General features: G+C 44.4%; 2 protein-coding genes across 11 annotated transcripts in view; one reads left to right on the top strand and one right to left on the bottom strand.

The window, feature by feature from the left end:
- The window catches only part of OPN3 (opsin 3), a 41,193-nt gene extending 38,394 nt beyond the window's left edge, over positions 1–2,799 (bottom strand). Inside the window, exon 1 of the mRNA XM_024203557.2 lies at positions 2,392–2,799. Within this exon, the coding sequence (XP_024059325.1) occupies positions 2,392–2,743 (352 nt within the window). The 5' untranslated portion in view covers positions 2,744–2,799. The remainder of the gene's footprint in view (positions 1–2,391) is intronic.
- Positions 2,424–16,943, top strand: part of WDR64 (WD repeat domain 64) — a 151,884-nt gene continuing 137,364 nt past the window's right edge. For 5 of the 10 annotated variants that reach the window (XM_026649661.1, XM_026649651.1, XM_026649654.1 and 2 more), the window contains exons 1-2: positions 2,424–2,471; positions 4,680–4,789. In XM_026649661.1, the coding sequence (XP_026505446.1) occupies positions 4,735–4,789 (55 nt within the window). In that variant the 5' untranslated portion in view covers positions 2,424–2,471; positions 4,680–4,734. Of the gene's footprint in view, positions 2,534–4,679; positions 4,790–15,794; positions 16,073–16,943 lie in introns of those variants that run through there. The other 5 variants (XM_026649656.1, XM_026649657.1, XM_026649652.1 and 2 more) reach the window with 4 other exon arrangements.

Below are 16,943 nucleotides of genomic sequence, written 5' to 3'. Positions count from 1 at the left end.
ATTTGGAGTACCTTCAGATTAAGATAGTCAGGTTTTATTTATATATACATATAGTTAAATGATTTTGTTTTTATGTGGAAGTTGAACAAAATGCATTAAAGTATCAGATTCCATCAGGCAATGCAATAGGCAATTCAAGGAGGAAGAAAATTCTAGGGGAAAGTAATTATGTGCATCAGTGATTCTGTGGTGTAAACACTGGCCCAGCTTCTAGATGCAGCCTTAAAAGTATTTCTTAATTTTTGGAACAACTCTATGTGGGCGTGTGGTTGTATTTGTGTGAATGGTGTGTGTGTGTTGTTTTTGTATTTTTAAAGCGCAGAAAACTTAGCAGTCATAATTGAATGGATATATTAAAAAAGACAAGCCATTAACACTTCCAAAAAGGAAATGAAAATGATTTCAACTATATATAATAGTGTATTTATCCTGGCAATGTATACTTATGGTTTTAATATGTGGTGTTTTTTGAAGATGATGATCTGATTATAGCTTTTTCACATCCATCTCTACAGTGTATTTTATATTTTGGAAATGTATTTAAATACAAAAATGTAAAAAGTTGTAGCTGTTGGAAGTCAGTGCAATATATGAGAAAAAGGATGGTAAATTGAATGGAATTTTTAAATTGCTTAAGTAAATGTAATGGTAAACTCTCTGGATGAGGTCACATGCAAAACAAACACTGGTAGATGCATAGGGTTTTTTTTAAGTGTCTGAAATACCTGACTGACGTAGATAACATTATGCTAGTAGGGTTCTGTCCTACTATCATGGCAAGCACTAGTGGGTTTACTTTTAAGACCCCGGGAATGTGCTAAGCACCATACAAAACAAGTACCGGTAAATAGTTCCTGTTCTAGTGAGTTTGCAGTCTAATTGCATCTTGCACCCACAACATCCCTCCATTGCACAAGCATTTCCACTGTTAATAGCATTAGTGAAATCAGTCATAAGTGATCAGCTAATCCACCACCAAATGGGTTGTCTACTAAAGGTGAACTATAGCTGAAGATAAAATAAAATTATATTGGGAAGTTTGGAAAACTTATAAAGGGGTTGCTTATTGGAGGTAGACTGTAGAGCAGGTGCATATTTTTTTGTGCACACACCTACCTATATCTCTATATTTTATAAGTGTGTCAAAGAATTTCTGATAAGAACTTGAAATATGGTTATTGGCTTTCTAACTACTTCTATGATTGTTTACAGCAATTACTGTAATCTTTTTGCAGCATTATTAAATCACCAAAGAAAAATTCTGTCATCTTTCCAGCAGCTTGCACTGATAGAATACATCCTGTGTTTTATCAGACTTCCATAAACTGTCTCTAAAAATTACTTAACATCTTTCATATTTTACTTTGTCTTTTTAAAAAATGTAAATAGTAGTTTCAGAAACACTTATCACTACAGAAAATCGTACTTTATAATAATACTTGTTTCTCATGTGGGTGAAGTGAACATTCAAGATAAGAGCAGCATTAAAAATTACACTTTTGTTACTAATGCTATTTTTTTAATAAATCAGACAAATCAAGAGTACTGGTGTGTCTTCAGAATTAATACAGAGAGTGGAAAAAACATGTTTTGGATGTTCCATGTTTTGGATAACTTCCTAGACAGAGACCTAGCTGACTTCTAAATTTCCTGATATTGTGATGTGGCCCCCATGCTATTCAGACTTCTTGGAGGTCTGGATGGTCAGAGATGCCTGCGGTGTGTCATTAAAGTTATAATTTTCCCTTCTCCGTAAGGTTTTATTTTTCCTTACAAATTAGGAGTGATGACACACAATGTTCAAATAAGCCAAGGACTTTCTTTGAAGATGTTTCTATATTTTCTAAACAGCTTGCTCAGACCCTTCTGGCAGCAGGGAGGGGATGTTGAGGCACACTTCTCTGATTCCTTTATAGCTTTCCTGATTAATTGTCAAGAGTTTTCTTTCTGATAATAAAAGTTACCGAAAAGGGGTATAGGCTATAATAACTACCCTACACAAGTCAATTTCCATGCAGAAGGTCCCAGTCTTTGAGCTTGCTTTTGGTAAATGTTGTAATCACTTCAGGAAACAAACTTTCTACTTTCAAGCATTAGCATCTTACATACTAAAAGCACAGTAAGCAGAGACTGTAGGTTTTCCCCTATTCCCTTTTCATGGAAACCATCTTTTTGGCCAGGACTTCACACTAAAACTGCCTTTCTGGACATTATTGATACTTAATAAGGGGTGAGGTGGGTAGAGAATGGGGGTGGAGGTGGGGAATGGGGTGACGGGGGTGGTAATGGACAGTGGAGGGCGGTGAGGTGGATGGGGAATGTGGGGTGGAGGGCGGTGGGAGGCGGTGATGGGGGAGCTGGGGGCGTGCGGTCTCCTCCCCTCCCCCTTACCGAAGAGGCTGTTGCTGAACCCGTCCCAGAGGCAGCCGGGCGCGTCCCAGACCCAGCGGCTGCGGAGGCAGGACACGAAGGTGAGGGTGCCCCCGCAGAGCGAGACCAGCAGGTCGCTGAGGCTGATGTTGAGCAGGAAGAGGTTGGTGGGGGTGCGCAGCCGCTGGAAGCGGTAGTACAGCACCAGCACCAGCAGGTTGTTGCACAAGCCCAGGATGCCGATGGTGGCGATGAGCAGCGCCAGGAGCTCGTAGGTGCTGGGGCTGAAGAGGGGCAGGTCCTCCCGCTGCTGCTGCTGCCCCGGGCCGGGCGCTTGGCTGCTGCTGGCGCCGCTGCTGTTCCCGGAGTACATGGCTCCGGGGCTGGCCGCCGGCTCCCCGCTCACATGCGGAGGCTGCCCACGCCCAGCGCGGCCCCGGGTCCAGCAGCAGCAGTTCCCTGTCGACTCCTCATCCCACCGCCGGCAGCTGCCGCTGCTCCAGCACCAGTGAGAGCGAGAGGAGGAGCTGCCACCTCCCCCCGCCCCCAGGCCGGTCCCTAGTGGCCCCCCAGCCAGCGCCGAGCCCCGTTCGCTGCGGGGTCAGTGCGGGCTGCGTGGCGGTGTTTGCTGGGGGCGGGTCAGCGGGGCTCCCTTAGCTGTAGGCACGCACAGTGCGAGCAGGGCTAGGCACCGCTGGCAGCGCATGAAACCCCCCCGGCGCTGCTGCCCAGACCCAGCTCCTCGTTAAAACACGCGGCAAAATCTGGCCTTCTGAGAGGGGTTTTAAAGCTACTCACGGCCGACGCTAATACTTCTCGCTTGCCGGTCCTGCAAACACCTCCCACCTGCCCAGCTTTATGATTTCACTGGGGGGACTGGCCATGGCAGTCCAGTGAGGTGCACGCAGGGGCGGGAGCTATTTTATAGCTGGGTCAATGTGTCCAGTTCTCTTTGTGCCTTCCGTGTGGAAAACATGAACTGCTTGGAGAGAAATTCATTCTGTCTGCTGGGGGGGAGAGAAATGCTTTATGCCATTGGCCCTTGCCTTTGAAAATCTAGGGAGCGCCTCATTTTATTTAATTTTCGTTAGAAGTGCAGACAAAAGGAAACAATTGTTTAAGCAGTATAGATGTCATGCCAAATATGTCCTATCACAATGGAGGAAAGAAAAAATGAGACAGAGAAAAGGAACCTCACAAATAATGTAGTGTTTAGGTATAATTCTGGGCTTTAGGAGGTAATGCAGGGTCTCATTGGCATACCTCTGGTAACTCTGTTAGGTCCTGCTCCTGCAAAGGCCGAGGAAGGTGTTTAGGATTTTGCACTGTGAGTAGTTTGGTTGAAGTCAATAGAACTACTCAGTGCATAAAGCCAAATGTGTAAGTCTTTGCTGGTTCTGGGCCTTGTGTAGCACGTCGGTATGTCTATTTGAGTCGTCTGTAGAACTCATACTCATCCATTTAGTCTTTATATTATAGATGTGATATATCTGTCTAAATGGGTGCTTTATAATGGCACTGTGTTATCTGAAAGCCACTTCCTTTCCTCATTCATATTTATAGTATTTTGTAAGAGATTTCTGCTTTTGTAGGATTTATTTAGAAAAAATAAAGGTAGTAATTGAAATCTCCTTTGTGAATAATCAGCTTGAGGGAACATCCATTTAAATAAATGAGATTGGGTAGGTGAATTTCACTTTCATTATATTATCCTGCCTTTCAATTTTCCAGTGAATGAATGAATTGTCTTGTTCCCTTTTAAACTCTGGACTTTGTGCAGGGTGTAACTTGTCAGCTTTGAAAATTCTGATCTTCAGTTACCACAGAGCATGTGTAAAAATAGCAATGACAGTATGAAATCATGGGATCCATGGGTCTTGTGACAGCCATGTTGAAAATGCAGACTTAATAATAGTACAAATGTTGGTGTAGCTAGTATAGAACAGATGTAAGTCAGAGAGCAAAACAGTCCATGTAATGCTGGGCACTGTCCAAATGCTGGATTCTGGGATGCACTTAGGGGTTTCTTATCCCACTGAACAGATTTTTATTATCAAACACCTGGGAATGAGCAACAGGGAGCTCCCTGGGGAGGCCTTCTGGATTTCCAGAAAATGAGAGTGAGCAAGAAAACTAATAAGTGGAATTGGACAAAGATCACATCTCAACACACATAATTTTGCAATTCTTCCTTGCAAAATGAAATAGATCCACAGATATGCAGCTGGTCTAATGTTTGACCTGATAATGCCTAAATTATTGTCAAACAGGGAATAATTTGTAATTGTTCTATAATGCTTCTTCTGTAGGTCTCCATGTCATTTACAATGGAATGAAGTTATCATCATTATCTTCATTTTGCAGATGGGGAAGACTGGGGCACAAAGAAGAGAAGTGACTTCCCTGGGTGTTACAGCAGGTCTGTACACAGAACAGAACACACACTCCTAACTCTCAGTCCAATGCCCTATTTACTAGAGCATATAAAGCCTCACCAGAAAGCAGATCCAATGCAATTACAATACGAATCATCTCATTAACGCTTTAGCCAATCCCATTCACAAACTTTCAGGCTGTTGTAAAGCTACAGGAAATATATTTTAGAAGAGATACATCCATCTTCATTACCCTGCTCTCTTTCCTATTAATTTATTTGTTGGCCAAACTCTGCTTGTCTTACTTGTGAGCAAGTAAATGGGAATACAGCAGAAAGACTTCACCCTGAATGTTATAGTTGCAGGAAGGGAGAAACCACAACCCATTATTTGGAGCTCCGGAAATGAATTGGTGTGTAGTGTTATTGCAATGATTATTAATTGAATTCCACTGAAAACAGCTAGGGATTACAACATCCTGAATGTGAACTCAGAGGACAAAGATGTGCACAGTTGAGCTTTTAGTCAGATGGAAACAGTTGAAGATGAGATACAAGCTCTCTGAGCCTCAGTTATAAACAGGGTCCCTGAAATTCACCAGTGTTTCATGGATCATTTCTGCAGCAGTGTTTTTATAGATTTGTTGTCAGTTATGCATCACTTGCATGTACTGGCAGAATCCACTGACTATAAATTTTCAGAAAACCCCACATGTTATGTGCATGTAAAGAAAGTTACACAGTTCCAGCCAACTAGCACATAAGCAACATTTAATGATTGTAATGTCAGCAGGTGGTTTGAAATATGTTTCGGAATCTCAGTGTTGCATGTTTGGTTCTGCAGCTGAAGAAGCTGAGGTTGCAACAGTGAAGTCACTGTATGACCTTTGGCATGCTGGGAAATATAAGCCAAGACTCCCGATTCCCAGAACTCTACTTTAGACACAAAGCAATAATGGTTATCCCCAAAACTGAATGGGATTCTGTGATTCTCAGTTGGGGGCTGGGACTCGGAGTGGAGAGAGGCATGTTTTAAAACAGACCTCCCTGTTTGTTCATTCTCCTGCACTCTGCTTTCCGTCTTCCTCACCCTCTTCCCTTCCATTTCTCCTTCCCCTTCATTTTCCTCCCAACAGTCTTCTAGTTTTGCAGACTCTCACATGTTCTATCTCCCCATTTCAGAAACACTGGATAAGCCAGCGGTGAGCAGAGACACACGTAAGAGATTGCTGTCAGTGTTTCATACATTCCATTTCAGGAATCAGACAAAGCTGGTTTCTGAAGCCTGCTCTGAATTCTGAAAATCCTGGGGACTCTGGTTATAACAAAATAGTCATAGCATTCTGTGCAGCCGGCCCACAGTACTCTTCAAAAATGATTACCCTGTCTTCAGCTTCTTAACTAGGATTGTTACAGCTGTCTCTTAGCATTTGTTTTCTTCCTTGTTCTCTTAGCCATTCTTTAGCCTGAAAGGCAGATGAAAGCCCAGTGATTATTCACCGTGTCTATATATAGCTACAACATATATCAATAGAGCAGGGGAGAAACTTAAGGACAGAGGAAACTTTTTGTCTATTCACTACCACTGGGAAGTAAAACAGTGTTTTTAAGCAGCTATATACATGTTGCTAATGCATAACATTAATGTATATTTTTATAAGTAAAAGGTACAATTTTAGGGCTTGCTCCTGCATAACTGTAATCCCTAATCATGTAAACAAGTCCCATTTTAAGGGTTTGCAGAATCAGGTCTTAATTTTTGAATAATAATCTGTGTAAAGTGAGCACATTTAAAGAACATTCAGAAGTCAGAGTACGCAAAACTAGTAATCCAAAATACTCAAGGTAGTGACAAGGCTGAGAAAAGAATTTGGTGCCAGCCCTATTCATTTAAATGACCACATCCTTGCACAGCTGAAAGGGGCTTCTGGACCCCTATGTTCAGCGTGCGTAGGTGAAGATAGCTCAGACCCCGAATGTTGGTTTAGTAAAAAACAAGCCAGTGAAGTATGGCCTAGATGTTGTTGCCTTGGTATTCTAAATTTCAGTTTTGATAGAAATTATTTATTTTTAAAGGAATAAAGTTCCCTAGCCATTTTTTCAACCCCACATTCTTGCTAATGTGACAATTAGGAAATCAAAATGATTAGAAATGGACTCATCTGTCTTCATTGCCCAAACAGAGTGAAACGCATAATAGAAGGTGATAGCATAAATAGTGCATAAGAAACAAGATTTTTTTAAAATTGTCCTTTAATAATTCAAGGCATCATTAGTGACACAGGGAAGAAAATGCATTTAAAGAACAAGGAGCCCAATATTGCTGCCATAAACATATACATTGAAATCAATGGACAGGAAAGTGAGCCCATGTGAATTTTAACTTGATAGTATCCCCTTAGGGTTAGTGTAAAACCCTTAAGTTTGCATTTCCTAACTCTTGACTGTTTTCGAATGGTGTAGAATCTCACAGTAATGATGGAGAATCCCAGTGAGAGCAATTGATTTTTTGCAAATAACCCAGGCCCTAATCCTGCAATTGCATTCTTTGGAGCAAACCTTTGTACATGTACCAAGAGCCATTGACTTCTGTCCTACCCCCAGAAGACACCAGATGTGACTAAATATTGAGAAACTAAGAAGATGGTTGTCTGGAAGCTCAAAGGCAGAGGTTCCTGAAATGACATTAACTCTGCCATATTCTACATCTTGTGTATTTTATTTATTCATATCACAGTACAAAAAAGGGAGACTAATAAAAAATACTCTGCAATGTGGCCAAGTTAACATTACTGCCTTCTCAGTGTTACAGGGCTCAGACTATTAAGTTGTATGCAAAGTTAGGCTATGGAACAACATATTCTTGTTTGTCTCCCCCTTTGCTTCCCTTCTATTACTTGTTCCACTTAATCATTATGTATTGCCTTAAATTGGACTATAAACTTCTCAGAGCTTCTCAGTATCTTCCTACGTATTTGTACGGCGCCTAGCACAATGGGGTCCCATCTGGGGCTTCTGAGCACTACCATAATGCTATATAGAGCTATATCTTAAACAATAAATCCCTTCTGTGGAAGAAGGCAAGAGAATAACAAAGCTTAACTCTTTTATAGAGAACTTGTCGTCCAAGGCTGTTCAAATTCTTTACAAAGACATGTAACATTTTGCGTATATTACAAATGGGGAAACAAAGGCTCAGCCCAAGGCCACACATGAGTCAGTGGCAGGACTGGAAACATAACTCGGGAGTCATGAAGTCTTAATGCAAAGCAATATACAGGATGCACAATCCTAAAAGCCACTGTAATTCAGGTACAACAGACAAGAATTCCAATGAAAAAGGGAGAGCCCAGTTGTTCTCTGGTGTGGTTCCTGCCCAGAGAACTGTGCAATAGAATCTGGGGTACACTAACCCAGAATTGTGCCATAGCATCACAGCTGGAGAACTATTGATGGGAATAGCGGGTAGGTTTCCTGGATCACTTCTTACCTCTTGCAGGTGCTGATGTTATCTGTTCTGCCCAGTGCCAAACACTCTCCCTTCATACATTTAACCTCCACTTCCATTTTCCATTGGCAAAGCCATCTCTAGCAATGATATTGCTCAAGTAGAGATAGCACATGTCAATGTCAGTAAGCTTCCGAAGTCCTTTGAGGATGCAGGTGGGTGCTAAACTACCAACACTATTCAGTACAACCATCCATCTTAAATATGTGATGCAGTCAACAAGTTCTGTTGATGAGAAAGCCAAAAGGGACAGGCTTGTGTAGAACATTCAGAGGAAGTGTACAGGAGGTGATTACAATAGTTGAATGATTTTTTAAAAGTGGTAGGTGACCCTCCGCGTATTTTGAGATATGTAAACTATGAAGTTGTTGTTAACATCTACCCTTAGTAAAATCACTTGTATTTGTAGCCCATCAGTTTGACTGAGATTACTATCTGGTTTAAAAGTTATGGCAAGAATGGGCATTCAGATATGGTGTGATTCTGCAAAGTAACAAGTGCCTTTCAGCTTTCAGGGTATTCAGATTGCTCAGCACCTCACAGAATCAGATCTATGACTACTAAGGTTGAGAGGAACGCAATGTGATCATGGCAAGCCTGGATGCAATGTGACAGTTTACAAAGTCAGGGACAAATCCTGCTCTCCCATGTAGTTCTGCTGATTTCAGTGAAACTGCTCACGTGAGTAAAATGAGCAGGACTGGGTCCCCAACATATTCTTTCCAATTTACCAGTTGGTTCATGCATCAGGGTGTTGCCTCCATGAAATTGTGTAGTCACTTGCTTGACATTAAATTGTTTCCTTCATTGTAAGATTCAAAACTGCCACCAGGCTGATTTTCACAAAGTTTTTTTTTTTCAAGTTAATTTAATGTTCCAGATTTAGAACAATGGGGACTGAAATCTGTTATAGCCTGTAGCCATAGAACAGGTAGCAACAGAATGAACTTTGCCGCACTGTTAATCATTGTACCTCAACCCTGACCTGGAAAGACCACTTCGATGGGGCACTGGCCATGCACATCAATCCCTGTAAAATAAGTCAGTTAGCCTGAATAAATAATGGAAAAGATGATACAGGATTAAACTGATAAAGAATCAAAGGAGAGGTATATAGTTAATACCAGTCAGCATGGTTTTATAAAAAATAGTTTTTTGTCAAACAAACCTGATTTCATTCTTTGAGATTGCAAGTTTGATTGATTAAAAAGTAATTATGTCAATGTAATAGACTTAGACTTTTGAAAGCTGTTTGATTTAATATTACATAACATTCTGACTAAAAAATTAACACTATACAATATTGATAGAACACATGTTAAATGGATTAGGAACTGACTACTGACAGATCTAAAAGTAGTTGTCATTGGGGAAAAGAAACATCACTAAATGGGGTGTTTCTGGTGGGGTTCTATAGGAACTGGTACTACACCCAATGCAATTCAGCATTTTCAACAATGATCTGGGATTAAACATAAAATCACTGGTACTAAAATTTGAAGATGACACAAAGACTGGCATAATGGTAAATAATGATGAGGCCAAGGGCAGTCATACATAGTGTCCTGGATTGCGCTGCAAACTGGCCCATTCAAACAAAATGCATTTTAATACAGCCAAACACAAAGTTATTCATCTAGGAACAAGGAATGGAGGAGTGTATCCTGGAAAACACTGACTCTGAAAAGGATCTGGGGCGTCATAGTGGCCAAGCAACTCAGCATGAGCTCCCAGTGTGTAACTGTGGGGGGGAAAAGGGGTTAATGTGATTCTTGGGGTATGTCTACACTACGAGGGTAGTTCGATTTTACTTAAATCGAATATGTGGAATCGATATTGCAAAGTCGAACGTGTGTGTCCACACCAAGGAGCGTAATTCGATTTTGTGAGTCCACACTAACGGGGCGAGCGTCGATATTGGAAGCGATGCACTGTGGGCAGCTATCCCACAGTTCCCGCAGTCCCCGCTGCCCATCGGAATTCTGGGTCGAGCCGCCAATGCCTTCTGGGTAAAAAAAATGTGTCGTCATCCGTCCGTCACTAACGCCCTCCCTCCCTCCATGAAAGCGCCGGCGGGAAATCAGTTCGCGCACTTTTCTGGTCAGTGACAGCGCGGACGCCACAGCACTGCGATCATGGATCACGCTGCGACCATCGCTGCACTTCTGGCCGTTCTCAACACCTCTCAGCTTATCATACACCTTACCCTGAGGCAGATGCAGAGTAATCAGGCGAGGAGGCTACGACACCGCCGTGATGGCCTGAAGTCGGAGAGTAGCACAGAGCTGTCAGAAACCACGAGCCCCAGCGCCCAGGACATCATGGTGGCAATGGGTCATGTGGATATCGTGGAACGGCGATTCTGGGCCCGGGAAACAAGCACGGACTGGTGGGACCGTATAGTGCTTCAGGTCTGGGATGAATCCCAGTGGCTGCGAAACTTTCGCATGCGGAAGAGGACTTTCCTCGAACTTTGTGAGTTGCTGTCCCCTGCCCTGAAGCGCCAGAATACCAGGATGAGAGCAGCCCTCACAGTTGAGAAGCGAGTGGCCATAGCCCTCTGGAAGCTTGCAACGCCGGACAGCTACCGGTCGGTTGCGAACCACTTTGGTGTGGGCAAATCTACCGTGGGGGTTGTTGTCATGCAAGTAGCCAACGCAATCGTGAAGGTACTGCTCCCAAAGGTAGTGACCCTGGGAAACGCGCAGGTCATCATAGATGGCTTTGCCGCGATGGGATTCCCAAACTGCGGTGGGGCTATCGATGGGACTCACATCCCTATCCTGGGACCGGACCACCAGGCCAGCCAGTACATCAATAGAAAGGGCTACTTTTCAATGGTGCTGCAAGCACTGGTGGACCATCGGGGACGGTTTACAAACATCTACGTCGGATGGCCGGGCAAGGTTCATGACGCTCGCGTGTTCAGGAACTCTGGTCTGTTTAGACGGCTGCAGGAAGGTATTTACTTCCCAGACCACAAAATAACTCTTGGGGATGTGGAGATGCCTACAGTCATCCTCGGGGACCCAGCCTACCCGCTAATGCCCTGGCTCATGAAGCCCTATACTGGCGCCCTGGACACAGAAAAAGAACTGTTCAACTACCGGCTGAGCAAGTGCAGAATGGTGGTGGAGTGTGCTTTTGGCCGTCTCAAAGGGAGATGGAGAAGCTTACTCACTCGCTGTGATCTCAGTGAAACCAATATCCCCATTGTTATAGCAGCTTGCTGTGTGCTCCACAATCTGTGTGAGAGCAAGGGGGAGACCTTTATGGCGGGGTGGGAGCTAGAGGCAAATAGCCTGGCTGCTGATTACATCCAGCCAGACAGCCGGGCGATTAGAAGATCCCAGCAGGACGCCCTCTGCATCCGGGAGGCTTTGAAAGCTAGGTTCCTGAGTGAGCAGGGCAACCTGTGACTTTTCAGTTTGTGGACAGAAAAGCTGAACCTGCCCCCGTTTCTTTACCCAGTTCATTTTGACTATACTCTCCAGTTACATACCCCCTTCACCCCCTTCCCCTTCCCAAAAAATAAAATCATTTCTATTTTGTTAATGAACACCGTTGTCTGTATTGCTGTTTTTGCGGGAATTTTTTAAACCGGGGACGCAGACTGTGGCGGGGGGTGGGTTTAGTGTTCTGATGCAAATGATGCTTCTAAACTCCCGGAATGACAGGCTCCGCACTGGTGCACTGGTTATTTCAATGGAGCCTGCCAGCACTCCTGGGGGGGACTGCGTGTATGTGTCGGCTATGTGACTTTCTGGCAGGGGGGGTAGGGTTACATATCCCCTGCTGCGTGCATCTGTGAGCCAGGATAAGGACCGCTGCATAAGATCTGTAACTGCCCTCCCCCGCCAAAAAGTCACAGAGCTACCCCCCCCCCTCAGAACATGAAAAACACCTCCCAGACTGACCAGGGTAACCAGTGACTGCACTGTGTATGTGTCCTGATGCTGGACCTGACACCGCCTCTGTACCCTGCTAAAGGTCACTGTCCTGTCCAATTACTAAGCCCCTTCCCCCCTCCAGACAGACTCTCCCTCAAAAGAACCTGACTGAAACAGTAATGAACAGAAACAAACATTTTATTGTGAACCGCACATGAAACGTGGGGGGTGAAACTTGGATGGGGGCTTGTGTGAGGTGGGTAGGAAAGGACTTTTCAAATTTTGGGGAATGAGAGCCTTCTAGTGCTAGAGCAGTCTGCAGGGGTTGACTGAAAGTTTTACCGGCCCTTGCCGCCCCTCCTTCTTTGGACTTTGGGTGAGGGTGGTGTGGGACGTGGTGGCGGGTGAGGGCGGTTACAGATAGACTGCAGCGGGGCTCTGTCCTCCTGCCTCCGGTCTTGCAGAACATCCACAAGGCGCCGGAGCGTGTCCGTTTGCTCCCTCATTAGTCCAAGCAGCTTTTCAGTAGCCTGTTGGTCCTCCTGACGCCACCTCTCCTCCCGTTCCATGACTGCTCGGTGCATTTGTGACAAGTTCTCCCTCCACTGTGTCTGCTGGGCTGCCTGGGCTCGGGAGCAGTCCATTAGTTCTGAGAACATGTCTTCACGCGTCTTCTTCTTCCTCCGCCTAATCTGCGCTAGCCTCTGGGAGTGTGCTGACAGGCTGGGTTGGGAGACAGTCGCAGATGTGTCTGTGTGAATTGTAAAAAGGGAGTGAATTCCTGAGACAGATAAATGAAATTGTACACAAAGAACCTAGTCTTTCTCTGTGAACAAGACCATGCACTGCACCTCTCACATGCGCACTCAGGACAAGGTCGAATTTTCGGCCCTCGCCTTCAGTGCCTGTGGACTTGCGGTGGTCTTGGAGTGATCAGAGAAGCGTGGCTGGAGACCTGAACTTCTGGAGCGGGCAATCATGGTAAGCCGTAGACTTGTGGCTGCTTAAAACTCCAGCAGTAGCACTGGCCTCCTTTCACATTGAAAGCAATGCCTGTCTCTGCTGCCAGCAATCAGGACAGCATCAACTCTGCCCCTGTCCCACCCCCTCGCGGCTGTCCCAGGGAAAGATCCCTGTATGCTGCCCCTCTCCCTCCACCGCGTGGCTGTAAAGCAGTCCCAATACTAACATTCCCCTCCCTAATTCAAAGCAGGGCGTCATGAGCGACATCACCCTCCTGAGGATCTCGGACACCCAGAAGGAACGCATGCTGCAGGAAAGCATGCAGAAACCGGGGCCGTATGCCGCAATGCTGTGTCGGGCCATGATCCCCGAGTACTTGATTGTGGCGTGGCGGGGACACGTGTGCTATCACGGAGGGCCCAGTAAGATCGCCCTACCCCGGAACCTGATAAACAGGCTGGAAATCTACCTCCACGAGACCTACGAGGAGTTCTCCTACGAGGATTTCTCATCAATCCCCAGCCACATTGACCGGATTTTCGCCTAGCTGCACTGGGACTATAGAGTGGAGCGTCTTGGGCCTCGGAATCATGAAGTAACGGACATTGTAAAATTTTTTTAAAATACTTGGGACTAAATTGTGAGGAGCCTAAGACAGACAAATCATGAGAAACCCTTTGTTAATATTGTAAATTTTCCAGTTTTGTACCTGATTATTTTTTACTACTTTACAGCACTTTGATAAAAATACATTGTTAATAGTATAAATATTCCCGTTCTGTTCAAAATAAATGTTTACATGTTTACAGCACTTACTGCTTGATCCTTCCCCTGATTCTGTGTCCGGGGTAAGGGATGGGGACGGTTGGTACGGGATCTCGGTAAGGGTGATGAAGAGCTCCTGGCTGTCGGGGAAATCAGCGGTGCCAGCGCTGTCGACTGCCTCGTCCTCCTCATCTCCTTCTTCATCTTCCCCGTCCGCTAACATGTCCGACGAGGAACCGGCCGCGGACAATATCCCATCCTCAGAGTCCACGGTCACGGGTGGGGTAGTGGTGGCGGCCGCACCCAGGATGGAATGCAGTGCCTGGTAGAAACGGGATGTGTGGGGCTGGGATCCGGAGCGTCCATTAGCCTCTTTGGTTTTTTGGTAGCCTTGTCTCAGCTCCTTGATTTTCACGCGGCACTGCGTTGCATCCCGGCTGTAGCCTCTCTCTGCCATGGCTTTAGAGATCTTCTCGTAGATCTTAGCATTCCTTCTTTTGGAGCGCAGCTCTGAAAGCACGGACTCATCGCCCCACACAGCGATGAGATCCAAGACTTCCCGATCAGTCCATGCTGGGGCCCTCTTTCTATTAGATTGCACGGCCATCTCTGCTGGAGAGCTCTGCATCGTTGCCACTGCTGCTGAGCTCACCTCGATGTCCAAACAGGAACTGAGATTCAAACTGCCCAGACAGGAAAATGAATTCAAATTTTCCCGGGGTGTGGCTGGTCAGAGCATCCGAGCTCGGACTGCTGTCCAGAGCGTCAACAGAGTGGTGCACTGTGGGATAGCTCCCGGAGCTATTAGCGTCGATTTCCATCCACACCTAGCCTAATTCGATATGGCCATTTCGAATTTAGCGCTACTCCTCTCGTTGGGGAGGATTACAGAAATCGATTTAAAGAGAGCTCTATGTCGAACTAAATGGCTTCGTGGTGTGGACGGGTGCAGGGTTAATTCGATATAACGGCGCTAAATTCGACATAAAAGCCTAGTGTAGACCAGGCCTTGGATGTACAAACAGGGAAGTAGTGAATGGGAGTAGGGAGGTGATTTTTACTTCTGTCTGTGGCATTGGTGAGACTGATAATAGAATACTGCATACAATTCTGGTGTCCACATTTAAAAAAAAAAACATGGAAAATTTGGAGAGGGTGAAGAAAAAGCCACAAGTTATTCAAGGACTAGAGAAAATGCCTTACAGTAAGAGACTTACCTCAATCTGTTTAGGTTCAATCTAAAAAAGATTGAGGGGTGACTTGGTTAGTATCTATGCACCTTCATGGGAAGACAATAGTGGGTATTAAAGGGTTCTTTAAGATAAAGGCAAAAAGCTTAAACACCAACCAATGGAAGCTGAATCCAGACAACTTCAAATTAGAAAAAAAGGCATATTTTTAGCAGTGAAGGTCACTAACCATTGGAACTAACTACCAAGGGAAATGATGGATTCTTCATCTCTATGCCTTCAGATCCAGTATAGATGATCTGCTTAAGCCAAACACAAGTTATTGGGCTCAGTACATAGGCACCAACTCTGTGGGTGCTCTGGGGCTCGAGCACCCATGGAAAAAAATAGTAAGTGCTCAGCACCCACTGGCAGCCAGCTCCTTGCCCCACGGTGATCAGCTGTTCAGTGGCATGCAGGAGGCGCTGGGGAGGAGGGGGAGGAGCGGGGGCAGGAAGAGGTGGGGGAAGGGTCAGAATGGGGTGGGAAAAGGCAGGGCAGAGCAGGGTGAGGAAGAGGTGGAGCGGGGCTGGGGGTTTAGGGGAAGGAGTGGAGTGGATCTGGGGCGGAGGGGGATCGCGCACCCCCCAGGAACTCTCAAAGTCGGCACCTCTGATTCAGTATAAGTTAATTGGGTGAAATTTAATGGCTTGTGATACAGGAGGTCAGACTAGATCATCTAATGAGCCCTCTTGGCCTAAAATCTATGAATTCATGATGCCTTTGCTATGATGGCTAACAAATGAGTTAATTAGGACCAAAAGTGATGGTGGCTGATTTGTTTTTGGTCGGGCTCTTCTAACTGGGTTTTCTCATACACAGCTTTATCATCAGATAAGACAATTACATCTGCACTGATAGTGAAATTAAAGGAATCTATGATTATGTGAATTACTAGGAAATAAACCAATGGCCACCTGAGCTGCTAGTGAGGACTTCTGTTCTAGAAGAATACGTTGCTTTGGGATGAAAGGTGATATAATTCCCCAATCAACAGTGTTGCTAATTTATTCCCCTGAAATATTTTGGAATTTGTTGGTCCTGGGAATGTTGATATAGGATGGGACAAATATCTGCTCTCAGAGGTGATGTGGTACTTTGTCAGTGGAGCTTTCTGTTGATAAGTTAACATGTGCCTTGAAGACCAACTCTGTGTAGCTTTAAAAGTGCACAATATCGTATTACTTAATCTGCAAATACATTTTATTTTTAAACCAGAATAGAAAAAAATTACACTTAAGATATTATGGTAGTTTTGTTAATACTTTTGTGCATGGTTGTGTGTGTGTTACTCGCATAAGGCAAGGTATGTTCTGTCTTCAGAATTTGCAAAGAGTCTGTTTCAATGACGTTACACCTCTTTTGTTTTATGTCTTGCTGTTCCTTAAATCTCACTTGAATGGATTAAAGGTATCTGAAAAGCCCATTTAATGTTTGTACAGCACTTGGAAAATGCAAAGCATTGTAAATGCTAAATAGGATGAATACAGCAGAATCTCTGTACTATTGCACTAATGAATGCTGACTCAATGCATTCCATAACTGGCAAGTAAGTCAACGAACAAATAATTTTTTAAACAAAGCTAATGCCTCACAATGTACTTTGCTATAATTGAGTTATAGTTCAGTTTTATGTATGATCTGTACTATTATATATTATGTGTACGATGAGTATAATAGTCAAGTAAATGTAAAGCAGCATTTTGTAAAAATAAATCTTAGTAACGCAAGACTTGTCAAAGATTTAGCAGCAGTGTGCTGTACAGAAGTGGACAGAGACTGCTGCTTTGGTACACATTATAAAGTGCAAAGACAACTGAGTAAGGATGAATGAGGTTTTACTG

Source organism: Terrapene carolina, unplaced genomic scaffold (assembly GCF_002925995.2).
Source record: "Terrapene carolina triunguis isolate 2854851 unplaced genomic scaffold, T_m_triunguis-2.0 Scaffold85, whole genome shotgun sequence".
Classification (NCBI taxonomy): Eukaryota; Metazoa; Chordata; order Testudines; family Emydidae; genus Terrapene; species Terrapene triunguis.
Note: the sequence above shows the minus strand (reverse complement) of the source record. Positions and strands in the feature narration are given on the sequence as shown.